This window comes from Trachypithecus francoisi, unplaced genomic scaffold, assembly GCF_009764315.1.
Source record: "Trachypithecus francoisi isolate TF-2019V2 unplaced genomic scaffold, Tfra_2.0 Lachesis_group17, whole genome shotgun sequence".
Lineage (NCBI taxonomy): Eukaryota > Metazoa > Chordata > Mammalia > Primates > Cercopithecidae > Trachypithecus > Trachypithecus francoisi.
This window is the reverse complement of record NW_022681462.1, coordinates 10,906,865-10,923,794: the sequence shown is the minus strand read 5'-3', so window position 1 is coordinate 10,923,794 and position 16,930 is coordinate 10,906,865. Positions and strand designations below refer to the sequence as shown.

At 36.9% G+C, this 16,930-nt stretch overlaps 1 protein-coding gene across 2 annotated transcripts in view; it reads right to left on the bottom strand.

The window, feature by feature from the left end:
- Positions 1–11,107: 11,107 nt before the first annotated feature.
- The window catches only part of REL (REL proto-oncogene, NF-kB subunit), a 43,007-nt gene continuing 37,184 nt past the window's right edge, over positions 11,108–16,930 (bottom strand). The window contains exons 5-10 of one of the 2 annotated variants that reach the window (XM_033239132.1): positions 16,692–16,832; positions 15,377–15,481; positions 15,066–15,278; positions 14,190–14,258; positions 13,662–13,730; positions 11,108–12,231 (exon numbers count right to left, since the gene is read on the bottom strand). In XM_033239132.1, the coding sequence (XP_033095023.1) occupies positions 11,456–12,231; positions 13,662–13,730; positions 14,190–14,258; positions 15,066–15,278; positions 15,377–15,481; positions 16,692–16,832 (1,373 nt within the window). In that variant the 3' untranslated portion in view covers positions 11,108–11,455. The remainder of the gene's footprint in view (positions 12,232–13,661; positions 13,731–14,189; positions 14,259–15,065; positions 15,279–15,376; positions 15,482–16,691; positions 16,833–16,930) is intronic. The other variant, XM_033239133.1, reaches the window with a different exon arrangement.

Here is a 16,930-nt window from a genome sequence, read left to right as displayed (position 1 = left end):
AGCCAGCCTCAGGCCTTGACCTCCTAAAAGTGCTGAGATTACAAGTGTGAGCCACAGTGCCTGGTCAAGATGCAAAAATTTTCAACAAAATACTAATAAACCAATTCAACAGCACACTGAAAAGATTAATCACCATGACCAAGTAATATTTATGTCAGGGATTCACAGATGGTTCAACATATGCCAATCTATAAATGTAATATACCACATGAACAGAATGAAAGACAAAAACCATATGATCATCTCAATAGATGCAGAAAAAGCATTTGACAAAATTTAACATAATTTCACGATAAAAGCTCTCAACAAATTAGAAGGAGTACACCTCAAAAGTAAAGGCCATATGTAACAAACCCATAGCTAACACCATACTCAACAGTGAAAAACTGAAAGCTTTTCCTCTCAGATCAGGAACTAGACAGGGACTTCCACTCTCATTTCTGTTTAACATAGTACTGGAACTGAAGTCCCAGCCAGAGCAATTGGGCAAGAGAAAGAAATAAAAGACATCCAAATTGGAAAGGAAGGAGATTGTCCCTGTTTGCAGATGATGATCTTATATATAGAAAAGCTGAAAGAATCCACCAAAAAGACTGTTAGAGCTAAATAAATTCAGTAAGGTTGTACACATATCAATATACAATAATCAGTAGTGTTACACAAAATAAAATACTTAGGAATAAATTTAACCAAGAAGGTAAAAGATCTCTACACTGAAAACTCTAAAACACTGATATAAGAAATTGGAGACATAAATAAATAGAAAGATATCCCATGTTCATTGATTGGAAGACTTAATATTGCTAAAATGTCCATACTAACCAAAGTGATCTAAAGATTCAGTGTAATCCTTATCAAAATTCCAATGACATTTTCCACAGAAATAGAAAAAACAATCCTAAAATTCATATGGAACCACCAGAGACCCTGAATAACCAAAGCAATCTTGAGCAAAAAGAACAAAGCTAGAGATACCACACTACCTGATTTCAAAATTACTACAAAGCCATAGTAATCAAAACATTTTTATACTGGCATACAAACAGACAGTTAAACCAAAAGAATAGGAAGAAGAGCCCAGGAATAAATCCATATAGTTACAGCCAGCTGATTTTTTACAAACGTGTGAAGAAACATAATGGGAAAAGACAGTCTCTTTAATAAATTGTGCTGGGAAAACTGGATATCCACATGCAGAAGAATGAAGTTAGACCCTTATCACACACCATATTAAAAACTCAACTCAAAGTGACCTAAATCTAAGACCCAAAACTGTAAACTATTAGAAGAAAACGTAGAGAAAAAGCTCCATGACAATGGTCTGGGCAATTATTTGAATATGACCCTAAAAGCACAGGTAACCAAAAAAAAAAAAAAAAAGACAAATCAAATGGGACTATATCAAACAAAAGCTTCTGCACTGTAAAGGCAACTATCAACAGAGTGAAGAGACAACTTACGGAATGGGATATTTATAAGCCATACATCTAATGAGGGGTTAATATCCAAAATATACAAGGAACTCCAACAATTCAATACCAAGAAAACAAAGAGCCTGATTAAAAAATGGGCAAAGGACCTGAATAGACATTTCTCAAAAGACATACAAATGACCAACAGGTATAAGACACACAAATGCTCAACATCATTTACCAGGAAAATGCAAATTTAAAATCACAGTGAGACACCACACCTCAAAACTATTAGAATGGCTATTACCAAAAACGATGAAAGATAACAAGTGTTGGCAAGGATACGGAGTAAAGAGAACCTTTGGCACACTGTTGGTGGGAATGTAAACAGAAAACAAAATTTAAAATAGAACTACCATATGATCCAGCAATCCTACTATTGGGTATATGTATCCCAAGGAAATAAAATCAGTATGTTGAAGAGATATCTGACCCCCATGGTCTCTGCAGCATTATTCACAATAGCCATGATACGGCATCAACCTATGCGTCTATCAATCAGTAGATAAATGAAGAAAATGTGATGTATATGACAGTGAAATATTATTCACCCATAAGAAAGGAAATGCTGTCATTTGAAACAATGTGGATGAACCTGAAGAACATTTTGTTAAGTGAAATAAGTCAGGCACAGAAAGACAATTACTGCATGATCTCATCTATATGTGGAATCTAAAATAGTTGAACTCATAGAAGTAGAGGGTAGAATGGTGGTTACTAGAACTGGGGAGGTGGGATTGGGATAGGGGTTGTGGAATTGGGGAGATATCGGTCAAAGGATTTAAAATTTCAGCTTTATAGGAATAAGTTTAAGAGTTCTACTGTATGACACGGTGACTATAGTTAATAACAAATATATTCTTGAAAGTTGCTAAGAGTAGATCTTAAGTGTTCTTCCTACAAAATAACTATGTGAAGTAATACATGTTCATTAGCTCAGTTTAGCCATTCTACAATGTATACATATTTGAAAACATCATGCTATACAAGATAAATGTTAATATATACAGTTTTGTCAATTAAAAAAAAGGATTTAAGAAGAGGCCAGGCCAGCTATGGTGACTCGTGCTTGTAATCCCGCACTTTGGGAGGCCAAGGCGGGTGGATCACTTGAGCCCGGGAGTTTGAGACCAGCCTGGATAACATGGTGAAACTCCCTCTCTACAAAAAATACAAAAATTGGCTGGGCATGGTGTCATGCACTTGTAGTCCCAGCTACTTGGGAGGCTGAGGCGGGAGGATCTCTTGAGCCCAGGAGGCATAAGTTGCAGTGAGTTGTGATCGTGCCATTGCACTCCAGGGGGCCTGGGTGACACTCCAGCCTTTTGAGACTCTGTCTCAAAAAAGAGGAGAGACACCCTAGATCTCCATCCTTCTCTCTCTCTAGCATGTGAGGATGGTGGGAAGGCAGCCACCTGCAAGCCAGGAGGAGAGCCTCAGCATAAACCATCCTAGTACCCCGATCTTGGACTTTCAGCCTCCAGGACTCTGAAAACAGATTTTTGTTGGTTAAGCCAAAAAAGGAAAAAGGAAAAAAATCTTGAAAGAAGGCACTTCAGTACTCTACAAAATTATTTCAAAGGACAGTTACATATGCAACCATATTCAGCAACAGCATTCCATAAAAAATGTCTAATGTTTCTAAGCAACCAAAACTACCTTTTCCTGTTAGGAAGATGCTATAAATATGAAGAAAATCTGATTGATATTTTAAAAGTTAAATAGCAACAAAATTTCAGCAAGTGTTTTAGAATATTTCCATTTATTATCAAGAAAAAAATCACTCTATACAAAGATATTACAAATGTAATAAAATATTCTGTATAATAAATGGCATTTTGGCATTTTAAAAACAATTGCATCTTGATACTAAACAACATTAAATAACTGTACAGTACCTGAGAACTTTAAAAAATCACTTTCATCAGTGCCTCCAAATTCATTTGTCATTAAGCATATACAAATACTCAGCCAAAAAAATAGGATTTTGGTATTCTGCTGGGATCTAGATTCATCACAGCCAAAGGTATTTTAAGTACATACTTTTAAAACAGAAATCACTTCTAAAGGATTCACCTGGTCAAAACCATGCATTTAAGAATGCTGGTTACCCAAAAGTTTTGTGTTTTTCTTGCCACGTCATCTGAAAGCTACTTGAACTGTGAGACAGTGACCAACATTATCAGCTAATTACCCAGTAAAACTCAAGTGTATCACCAATGAAGACTCATTAAACTCAAGTCCACAAATAGATCCTCAAATATTCCAACCTTATCTATATTTTATTACATCTTATGGAAAACTATGTTTTGATTAGATAATAAAGTTTAACAGGAAAAATGGGCAAGATGAATGTTTGATACTTTTACCAAAAATTTATATTTCATTTACTTGCTGATTTCCCTGAAAACTCAATTTGTTGAAGAAGCAACATTCTGTACTAATTACTGTGTATTACTATTCACACACAGGTGTTTAATGAATTTGACTTGTAATTCTTTAAATTTTTGAAAGTCCAGTAGTAAACTAAAGTTGTGGAAACAACTGATAAGAATATTAGAGCATGACAAATTCTACATCTTTAAATAGATAAGTACTAGCAGGTGGTATTTTCCTAAAGCCATAGACATTTAGAATAAATAGAGTGATTACTTTTTAAAACTTTGATCTGTATTTTGTTTATTAATAGGGCATGAGTGGTTTTGTCTGTGCTTTTTGCATGCATTACAAACATTACAGACATGATTACTTTTTTTTTTTTTTTTTTTGAGGTGGAGTCTCGCTTTGTCGCCCAGGCTGGAGTGCAGTGGCCGGATCTCAGCTCACTGCAAGCTCCGCCTCCCAGGTTTACGCCATTCTCCTGCCTCAGCCTCCCGAGTAGCTGGGACTACAGGCGCCCCCCACCGCGCCCGGCTAGTTTTTTGTATTTTTTAGTAGAGATGGGGTTTCACCGTGTTAGCCAGGATGGTCCCGATCTCCTGACCTCGTGATCTGCCCATCTTGGCCTCCCAAAGTGCTGGGATTACAGGCTTGAGCCACCGCGCCCGGCCACATGATTACTTTTGAGATTCAATCTTACCCACTGTTAACCTTGTGCTTAACTACACTGCTAAGATGTATTAGTTAAAATATTAATTTGACTATGTCTCAGACAAAAAAGGCATAAAACTGGATACAGACAACCCATACATTTATCTCTGATTAGTCACCTATTTCTGGGCTTATAACAAATGATAAATGGCATGACATTTTCTGTTACATGTGATATAAAAAGCATTATAATTTTTCCCCTTTTATAGTCAACATCTGAAAACAAAACAGATGAGAAACATTTCAGTGGCAACTTCATGAGCTATGAGATTCATTTTTAGGAAAAGTCAAACCACTCCCAATTCATAATCAACTTTTACAAATAAGAGTCACAAAATTTCAGAATTGAAGTCATTAAAATTGGCCTTACCTTCACTAATCAATAGGAAATGCTTCTGGAAAAATAAGGCCAAAAGAAGGCTCTCCAAATCTGGGCAATAACTAGTCATTCTAATGAGAAGTCCATCTTAGGTTTCTTACTAAAGAACCTAATCCATAATGATCTTTCTCACTCTGTTGTATATGAGATAACTAGAAGGAGTATCTGAATTAAAGATTAACCAGGGCCATAGGCTATACACAGATATTGGTTTATTAACAATATTTGCATATACACCATGGAATCCTATGCAGCCATAAAAAGGATGAGTTTGTGTCCTTTGTAGGGACACTGATGAAGCTGGAAACCATCATTCTCAGCAAACTACCGCAAGAACAGAAAACCAAACACCGCATGTTCTCACTCATAGAATTAGGGAATTGAACAATGAGAACACTTGGAGACAGGAAGGGGAACATCACACACCGGGGTCTATTGTGGGGAGCAGGGAGAGGGCAGGGATAGCATTAGGAGATATACCTAATGTAAATGACAAGTTAATGGGTGCAGCACACCAACATGGCACATGTATACATATGTAACAAACCTGCATGTTGTGCACATGTACCCTAGCACTTAAAGTATAATAAAAAAAAAAACCCCAATATTTGATTCACACTATATAATTTACAGTGTTTCTTATGTACCATTTTATTTAATACAATACAACCTGTTAGGTAGCAGGCTGGGTATTACCTGACTAAAAAGTCCCTATTCTTTCCATTTCTCCATGCTACTTAATAGCATGTGGTGATCCTTCAAGAAATCAATTAAAGATATAACAAATTATTTGATGCCATTAGGCAGCCTGGATCACCAATTCCAAGTATTTTTTTTTTTTGAGACAGGGTCTTGCCCAGGCTGGAGTGCAGTGGCGTAATCGCTGCTCACTACAGACTCAACCTCCTGGGCTCAAGGGATTCTCCCACCTCAGCCTCCCTAATAGCTGGGACCACAGGCACATGTCACCATGCCAGGCTAATTTTTTTTTTTTTGCAGAGACAGGTTTTCCTTATATTACCCAGGCTGGTCTTGAACTCCTGGGCTCAAGCAATCCCCCCACCTCGGCCTCCCAAAGTGCTGGGATTACAGGCGTGATCCATCCACCATGCCCAATGTCCAGCTCCATGTCTCTCTTAACATGGAAATTATCACAAGTTTTCCTGAAGTATTAGGTTAGACGTTGATAACCCAGCTGTTTCTGTTCACTATGGTTGTGAGAGGCCCAGTTATTTAAAACACCATTAAGATTGAAAATAGATTTAGAGGTGTAGGTACAGATTGGGAAGGGGCATGAAGGAAATTTCTGGGGTGGCTGGAAATGTCCTAAACATGGTGGTGACATGGGTGTTAACATACATAAAAATTAATTAAGCTGTACATTTAAAATTAGTCCCCTTTGTGCATTTTACTCTACATGTGTTATCCTTGCAAAGAAAAAGACTGACATCTTTGAGAGCAAGAGTTTTTGTCCTATTCACCTCTGTATAATTTCCAACATGGGGCTTTGTACATTAGACATTCAAAAAATGTTATACAAGATTGGTTGCATCAATACTGGAGTGTCTGTGTAAGGGTTAGGTGCTGAGGCTGAGAAGTATACGAGGGAGACTTGAGATTAAACCTGCCACATAAAGTGGAGAGAAGTAGCAAGGTCAGGGCTGTGAAATAATCCTAAAAACTTTAGAATTTCTATATAATACAGTTGACACTACTATTCTCAATAGAGCTGCTTTCAGTCTCAAAGGGCTGTGGTACGTGTGCGTGTGTGTGGTAAAAAAGGGAAGCAGCAGGTCAAGGAAGAGAAGGGTATTTCACAAGACTTAAGTAATCTTGTCTTTGCTGCTTTTCCTGCCAGAAAATCACAACCTTTCCCTTTAAAAATCATTTCCATATACATTGCAATAATCGCTCCTATGTCAATTCCACCCTTCCTTCTCTAATAATAGCTACTATTTATTCAGCACCAACTAGTATACTAGGGACTATGCTGGGTGCTGGAGTCCCAGTGACGAATGAGACAAACACTTAAATAAAAGGTTGTCCATAATACAGGCATGGACAAAGCTTCACCTCAACTAAGGAGGCAGGAACAACCTTCACAGAGAAGCCCAGTCTTCAAGGATGAGTGTTCTAGTTCCAGAAGAGCAGAAGCAGAGTGGGTAACATGTTAAAGGTATGGAGGCCCGAAAGAACTGCCTTTTTTCAAGGAATGCTAACTATGTAATAAGGTATAGGGAGAACGTGGTATTTTAACTGGAACATATGGAAAAGATTACTACTAGGGAAAAAAGAATGAAGGCCTTTACTAAGAAAGCAGCGGGAATGAAGAAGGGACAGATGCAAGAGGAGACAAGCTCAAAAGGACTTGATGATTAAGTATGAGTGTGACGGAGAAAAAGAATACAATACTTTGAGGTCCCAGTAAGCTTCTTGGGTGGCGTGGTAAATGGTAATGCCATTATGGAAGGTAAAGAAGAGAGGGAGCCAGTTTACCAGGGCATTCAGGTAGCATGAAAGAAAACTGAACCTATGGGCTCTGATAAGATCATCCAGGGGAAAAATAGCACCAACTGAGGGGAGAGGTCAAGACTCATGGGAAATAAATCTCAGGGAGGAATCTTGTCTACCACAGAAAACCCAGACGAGTATCCAAACAGGGAAGTATAGAAGGTTATAAATAGGTCAAGCAGTGTGAGGACAGATAAAAAGACACTAGACTTGACAAGATGGGCAGTCTCTGCTCATCTTTCCCAGAATATCCTAAGAAAATTGTAGGAGCTAAAGATAGAGATCACTGGGCTAAGGAATAACTGGGAAGGGAGAAAACGGAGGCTGGAGGCATTTCAGAAGTCAGGATGCAAAGGCATCCACATGGTAGGAAAGGTTTTATTTGGTCTTTCCTTTTAGGCTAATGAAGACATTTACCATGTTTATACAAAGAAAGGAAGCACACTAAGTGGTGATATAAGGATAAACACAGCCTGGGAGAGAAAGGAGGAGGGATCTAGTGCACAAGTAGAGTTCAGAAAAGTGCCTTAGAAACTAAAAGTGGGTGTTAAAAGGGCAGGGGAAAGGATAAATACATGTAGAGATAGAGGAGAAATGTTGCCAAATTCATTTTAAATTAAAGTCTATGATCAAAAAATAGCACCTGAAAAATGAAAAATCCATTGGGAATATTCTAAACACAGATGTAGCAGAACCTTAATTCTGCTTATACCTACTTATACTAAGTAGCCAAAGCTTATTTAGTTTAAAAAAAAAATCCATATAGCTATTCTAACAGTCAGTGTTTAAACTGATTGGTGCTAATTAATCCAAAACTATGAGATTCTGTATTAAAAAAAAAACCAAAAAAAAACCTCACCACCTATCCATCACCATCTAGAGCCATCCTGGGTTCATATTTTGAACAGAAAAGAAATTGTGCCTTCAGGTTTTTCTTTCTCCCTGGTAAGTTCTATTTATGTGCTTATGATTTTAAAAATTTATTTTAATTTATATTTTTAAATAAAAAATAAAAAAAATTTTCTACCTTTTTTACTGAAGTCTATGATTCTTATGAGATTTCACAACTGCTCATGAAAAATTTATAATACAGAAATATTTCCTTTTGAAATAATAATTTCTAAGGAATATAATGGTACTCAGCTAGGTTCTTTAATTCTTTTTGTTTTTCCTTCCTGAACCATCCTGACCCCAAGCCTTATCTTGCTCTCTTCCCTATTTCCCAGTATCATTTAACTGAGAATTTTTGTTTTTATGGCATTCATACATTCCTCAATTTGACCGAAACAACTAATCATGTAAAGTTATGGTTTGGTTAGACATCGTGTAAGTAAAATGACAGACTTCTTCTTGCTAGGAAGATATTCAACATTTAGGGCAGGTTCTAGTTGTAATAACAAACTAGGTCTCGAATAAGTTAATTACTTAGCATAATGATAATTCCATCACAATTAAGACTACTGCCCAACTTTAATCTGTAATAAAATATAATGATCTAATTAACCCTTAAAATGTCTGAGAAATAAAAGGGCAAAATAAATAATTACATATCAAATGAAAACTCCTAAAATATAACTATATTTTGAAGCACAAGTAAAAGGTTTCTAAATGCCAGAATTATCAAAAGTTAGGAAACAGAAAGGGCAAATAAAGTGTCATGTTACAGCTACAACAACTCAGATAAAGCATGCAGAAACAACTAGGAAACACTGAGAATTTTAAATCTGATGAAGGAGCCAGCAGAGATTACCCAGCATTCAGCTCACCATTTGAGACCAGCCAAATGAATATGTGACAAGTCTCTTTTAAAAATCTTGCACTTTGAAAAGGAAATGTGTTATAAGTGTTACTCAATCTGGAAGTTACGGTGAGCTTGACAATGTCAAAACGTGGATTTAGAGATTCTCAATGAACAGATGTTTTACCTTCAATAAAATCTCCTTTCATAAAAGGAAAAAAAAGATTACCCAAATTCTACCATCATTTTGCCACTGGGATTATTTTCCTTTCAAACAATTTGGATGACCATTATTATTCCTGGACTTGAATGTACATGATTCTCATAAACCCAATGTCACACTAAGTAAAACTGCAAAAATCATATATGTCTTGTAACTAAAGTTATTATTTCTTTCAAAAACTAAAGTTCTATTAGTAATACTTTTAATGTTCAATAAATATTTACTGAGTGTTTAATATAAGGTAGCCATTTTTCTACAAATTGGAGATTCAACAATAAAGCACAAAAATTTCTGTCCTTAGAAAGTTAATATTTCAGTATGGGAAAACAAACAGTAAATGAATAAATGCTTAGTAAAGTCAGATCATGGTGAGTGCTATGGACATACATAAAGCAGGGGGGACAGCGAATGCTGATGTATATATTCAAGGAAGACCTGCTCAGGTAACAGTGGAGTGACACCTGAAGGATGTAAAAGAGTAAACTATGCATTTTTCTGGGAGAAGAACATTCCAGGCAGAGGGAATCCAAAGAGTCCAAGGCATGTGCATACTTGATGCTCTGAGGAGCACTGAGGCCAAGGTGCCCGGAGCTGCATGAGGAGGTGGGATATGGTAGTACCTGAAGTAGGACAGGGAGTCTAGGCCTGCAACTTTTAAGGACTTTGACTGCTCTGAGTGAGATGAGAAGCCACTGGATGGTTTTGAGCAGATGAATGGTAGGAGTTGACTTGTTTTAAAAATCATCATTCTGGCTACTTTATGGGGAAGAGACTGTTGGGATGCAAGGATATAAGGAGAATTTTTGTAGATGATAGCTTCAATCCAGGGAAGAGATGATGGTGGCTTGGAATAGGGCGTTAATAGTAGAGGTCAAAAGAGGTGGTCAGTTTTAGATATATTGTGAAGGTAGGGTCTACTAGATTTGCTAATGGATTGGATATGGGATCTAAAAGAAGAATCAAGGATGACTTCAGGCTTTTGGCCTGAGCAACTAGAAGTATGGCATTGCCATTTACTGAGTTGGGGAAGACTGAAGGAGAAGCAAGCTTGGGAGGGAAGACCAAGAATTCAGTTTCAGATCCGCTGAGTGTGAGCTTTCATTAGATTTCTAGATAGAGATGTCAAATAGGCAGTTTTATGAGATCACGGGGAGTGAGAACATCTAAGAAAGGAGAATGGTCCAAGGAAACTTCTTCCCCTTAAAAAATATGAGTGTAAAGCTAAAATCATAAGCAACTTTTAAGGCATAGATTGAAATAGTATAAAATGTGGAAAACCTCCCATACCTTGAAAGCTCACTTCAACTGCCTTCTGCCCAACTTAATATTTTAAAGATATTTTGATACATACAAATCTAAGAAGCTCCAAGAAGCCTAAGAAAACCCCTTAGGGGTTACCTTGGCCCATGGGCCTCAAAAATAAGAAATTAAGTTTTTCAATGGCATAGCCATTACAAGTTTTATCTTAAATTTGCTTGAAATTTAAGAATACATTAAAACATTATAAAAAGAAATATAAAAAAGCGGTTTTTTTTTGAGACAGAGTCTCACTCTGTCACCCAGGCTGGAGTGCAGTGGTGTGATCTCAGCTTACTGCAACCTCCGCTTCCTGGGTTCAAGCAATTATTGTGCCTCAGCCTGCCAAGTAGCCGACAGTACAGGTGCGTACCACCATGCTCAGCTAACTTTTGTAGTTTTAGTAGAGACGGGGTTTCACCATGTTGGCCAGGCTGGTCTCGAATTCCTGGTCTCAAGTGATCCACCCGCCTCGGCCTCCCAAAGTGCTGGGATTACAGGCGTGAGGTCCTGCACCTGGCCTCTGCGTTGTCCTTTTATGACAGCTTCCAATTTTGTATTCGCTATGTCCCAAGTTGTATGCTTCTTCCCTGAAAAGTGTTTTATCTTCTCAAATACAGTATTATTATTCTCAGTCAGTATTATATATACAGTATAAATACAGTATTATATTCCCAGTTAGACAATACAAAATGCTGCATCTATATAGGTGGTATCAAGATTTAAAAGGATTTAAATCTTGCAAGTTATACTGGAAAAAATTCATATGGAAAGGAGTCACTCAATTGCTCATTTTGCATACTGCCAATACCTGAATACTGACTATCTTGAACAAAACTATGACTATTTGGATTAGTACTGTTTGATGGGCCCGACTCATTTATCATGCTGTTATCTGCACAATTGAAGTCAGATCCCTCAAATGCATCTGATTGTGAAACAAAAACAGTAGTATTGGAATTGGCACCTGCCGACATACTGGAAGAGGACATCTGATGGAGCTGTCTCAAGTCTCTTGGGTCTAACACTGAATTACATGAGGGGTTTTCAAGATTCATGCTCAGAAGTCTTGGATTATCCGTCTCTCCCATGCTATCATTGCTGGTTGTCATCATATTCACAGAACAATTAGACAGCATGTTGTGATCAGAAATACCATATAAGTCTGCTGGTGGCATGGATGACGCTTCCATTCCGACTATGTCATCGGCATTGTTATAAATGCAAGCATTAGAAGCACTTAAATCATTCCCAATAGGTATTCTCAGGAATGGTGGGATACCTTGCGAATTAGAAGGAAGTGTCCCTGTTGAAAAACTACTCAGTGGGTTTGTATTGCCTGAGCGTGGGGTGGTGTGGGCCACTGATGACCAGCTTGAAGAAGAAGGAAGAGGTGTCATTGAGGCATGATGTGACAATCCACTTGAGATGGACCCAGGTGAGGGATAGTAGGATTCTGCTTGACTTGAAACCCCTGTAGGCATTTCTCTCACAACTGCATCATGAGAAAACAAGTTTGGTTCTGTGGGAGGAAAAATTTGTTTTACAAAATTAAAAGGAACAAAATTATAAAAAGTATTTCTAAATTAAAATTGCATAAGCACACAAATATATATAAAGAAAAATGTCAAGGAAACCAATGTAACATTTCAAATAAAAAAATGTAAAAAGCACTAAAATTATTACACGAATCCAAAATGAAATTCTGTAACATACATACCATTTTACAAATACAGGTAAAAAGATTTTTGCAAGTTACTTTGGCATATGTAATTTCACTCCAGTTAAATATGAAAATCTAGTTTCTGAGGCTCTATAAAGGTATTTTTGAAAACTAAAAGATAAATATTAGAATTACAATTAATGGGACTCCAAATAGCCAAAATCATCTCTTACTGTCCACTTTTAGGAGAAAATGGAAGGATGGAGAAAACACTCATTAGGGATAAGAAAATATACATAACTTTTTTTTTTTTTTGAGATGGAGTCTCGCTCTGTCGCCCAGGCTGGAGTGCAGTGGCCGGATCTCAGCTCACTGCAAGCCCCGCCTCCCGGGTTTATGCCATTCTCCTGCCTCAGCCTCCCGAGTAGCTGGGACTACAGGCGCCCGCCACCTTGCCCGGCTAGTTTTTTGTATTTTTTAGTAGAGACGGGGTTTCACCATGTTAGCCAGGATGGTCTCGATCTCCTGACCTCGTGATCCGCCCGTCTCGGCCTCCCAAAGTGCTGGGATTACAGGCTTGAGCCACCGCGCCCGGCCAGAAAATACACATAACTTTTAAGATATATTACGACAGAACTCTAAGAGACTATAAAATTCACAGTCAGAAAAAAATCACAGAAAAAATTAATTCTGTATTTATTTACATATTATACAAATGCTTTATGAACTAAACCAGGAAAAAGCACTGATTTAAGAATGTAAATGGGGGAAAAAGACTTCTAATTAGCCCTTGGTTGAATTATCTAAACTAGGAATTGGCAATTTTTTTTTTCTGTAAAAAGTCAGATTGTAAATATTTTAGGCTTTGTGAGCTATATACAGCCTCTGCTTGAACTATTCAACCCTGTTACCATAGTGTTAAAAAAAAAAGCAGTTTAGAGATAATATTTAATCAAATATTCATGGCCATGTTCCAGTAAAATTTTATTTATAAAAATAGGTAACTAACCAAATCAGTAACATTTTTTTCCATAACGCAATGTAACTAATAAAATCACTACCATATGAACAACATGTAATTTCTTGAACAATAAAGTCCAAAAACACGATTGGTTTCTAACACAACCTTCAGAAGCCATGCTTAATTTATTCTATACTGAAAGCATGAAAAATTTGGAGAGAAAATTTTCAAAGAGGCAGTTATTCATTCCTAAAAATAGAATTACAATATATTGTGCAAAGCACTGTTCTTTCTGATCACAAGAAATATGCTATAGGAAATAAAATACCTTTTTTGAAGTATCTTCCTTCTCCAGTTGAACCGAGGAGACCAGGTCTTGGTCTCTCAGGAAAATTAACTGTTAGGATAAAGTTTTTCCATTATTAAATGGCATTTGAAAAATAACATTATCAGTTAAAATCTGAAAAATTGGCCGGGCGTGGTGGCTCCCACCTGCACTTTGGGAGGCCGAGGTGGGTGGATCACCTCAGGTCAGGAGTTCAAGACCATCCTGGTCAACACAGCAAAACCCCGTTTCTACTAAAAATACAAAAATTAGCCGGGTGTGGTGGCACACACCTGTAATCTCAGTTACCCGGAAGGCTGAGGCAGGAGAACTGTTGAACCTGCGGGGGGACAGGTTGCATGCAGTGAGTTGAGACTGCCCCACCGCACTCCAGCCTGGGTGACAGAGAGAGACGCTGTCTCAAAAAACAAACAAAAACAAAACAAAACAAAAATAATAAAATTTGAAAAACTGAATAAAGTAAATAAAACAAAACCTATTTAAATATGAATCGATCCAAAATATTCTTACCGTGATCCTGGCACAGTTTCTGGAAAAGCAGAGTTGTCTTTTGCTTCTTTGCTTTATTGCCGTAAGTATCTGATTAGAAAGAAACCAGGAAAGCAGACAAAAAATTATAGGATTGTTTCCTCTCCTTTAATAAACAAATATTTTATTCACATATAGAAAATGTTTTCAATAAATACATATGTAATTTGGATTAAATAAGTATTATAGAATACGTCCCAAATCAGTAGTATCAGTAGAAAAGGATATTTTTCTCTTAGTAAAAAATTGTTTAAAGTAATCCCAGCACTTTGGGAGGCTGAGGCAGGTGGATCACTTGAGCCCAGGAGTTTGAGGCCAACCTGAGCAACATGGCAAAACCCTGTCTCCATAAAAAACAGAAAAACTGGCCAGGCACAGTGGCTCAGTCCTGCAATCCCAGCACTTTGGGAGGCTGAGGCAGGTGGATCACCTGAGTTCAGGAGCTTGAGATCAGCTTGGCCAACATGGTGAAACCCCATCTCTACTAAAAATAATACAAAATTAGTTGGGTGTGGTGGCACATGCCTGTAGTCCCAGCTACTCCAGAGGCTGAGGCAGGAGAATCGCTTGAACCTGGGAGGTGGAGGTTGCAGTGAGCTAAGATTGTGCCACTGCACTCTAGCCTGGGTGACAGTGAGACTCTGTCTTCAAAGAAAAACAAAAAACAAAAAAACAAAACAAAACAAAAAAAACAAAGAAATGCAAAGAGCATAAAGAAAAAACCCAACAGAAAGCTTCCAGGAAAAGAAACATAAATTGTGAATATACATAACTGTACTCAAATGAATCTTACAAGAAGATGTTATTAGCAGGACCACTTTAAGAAATATATAAATTATTACCAGCAAGATGTCATACCTTTTTCATCTGGCAGGTATCTAAAATCCATAGATTCACTAACTTCCTGGTCAGAAGGTCTCCGCAACTGCATTTTTACTGTTACGGGTTCTGTGATAGCTTTGCAATATGGCGGAGTTTTGAAAACAATGGCTACTTGACGGTGTACATCAGCTTGTGAAAAGATGCCTTTTGCTTCCCAATCGTTCAACACAAAACGAACTTCTATGTCATCTAGTGAATAAGAAACCAAAAAAATAATAATGGGAAAACAAAGTTACTGCATCTATTAATCTAAAATTTTTTCTAAATTCAATGAAATAAATAAATACCTTTCTGAACTTTGTCGCAAAGTAGAAATATTTCATCTCCTCCTCTGACACTTCCACAATTCTTGTTTACACGACAAATCCTTAATTCTGCAGTATTTGGAGCACCTAAATAAAAAGGATTTTCAAAAAAATGAGTTGTTACCTTAGTAATATTTTATTCCTTTTTGCAGGGAAGAATTTGAGGAAAACCATATACAGAATAAAAGTTTTAGTGTATAGGTAAAGAACACTAAATACATTAATCATCTCTATATCTGTCCACTTCCTTTCTAACTGCTTTACTTCAGACTTTGTGGCTTCATTTCTAGGTAATGACATATTCTCTAATTACATCTCCCTGCTTCTAAATTCTGATTCTGCCAGTCAATCCTATGCACTGTCACCAGATTAATCTTCATAAATCATGACCACATCTCTATGGCAATACAATTTTCCCTATGGCAATACATTTCCCTATGGCAATACAACTTTCATGCTTCCTATTATGTGGCCATAAGATTATATAATTATTCCTGGCATTTAAAGCTCTACATGATAAGGATACTCTGATCTACCTTTATAGCCCTACATCTCTCTATCCTTCTACACATAAAACAGGTATGGCCATACACCATTGGTGGACGTATATATAAGTCTATGCACACACACACACACACAGTATTTTGGGGGAAAGTTTCATAATCTTTTAAAATGAGATATATCCATATCCTTTGATCCAGCATTTGCCATGCAGTGAGCCATGATTACACCACTGCACTCCAGCTTGGGTGACAGAGTGAGACCCTATCTCCAAAAAAAAAAAAAAAACCAATAAAATAAAAACATATACAAGAATATATACTGCAGTACAGTTTGCTAGGCCAAAAAGAAAAAATGAGAAAAGAAAGAAACCAAATGTCTTGTAAGAGGGTAATTAATAAAATTATGATATAACTACATAATAAAATATGCTGCTACTGAAAAGAATAAGGTGATTGAAAGGAAAATGTTCAAGATATATGGTAAGAAGAAAGTTTTTAAAACAATCATCACTTATGATTTTAAGTTGCCAAAATTGTACTGTGTCAAAAATGATGATGACAACAATGCAGTTATGTATATATAGGAAGAAAAAACTGGTAAAATATGCACCTAAGGATAGTGATTATCCCTGGAGGATGAGATTAGAGAAGATTTCCTTTCTGTTATATATTTCTGTAATGCCTGGAAGTTTTCCTATCATGAATATATTGTTTTTCTAATTACCAAAATACTTTTAAGACTTAAACCATTACAAAAAAACAAGACTACAAATGTAAGAAAATGAAGTACTTACGGTTATCATAAATTGGGTTCGAGACAACAGGAGGAAGAGCAGTCGTCAAATTACCATGTTCATCAGGGAGGAAAACTTGAAAACATAGTCTCACCACATTGAGGTCACAATCTTCAATATCATTCAGCTGTTTTTCAGGGACTGAATAGTAAAAAAAAAAAAAAAAAAAAAATTTAAGAATGTAATAGTCACATAGACCTAAAGTCCTGCTAGGTCCTCCTCCCTGCCCATTACAGCCA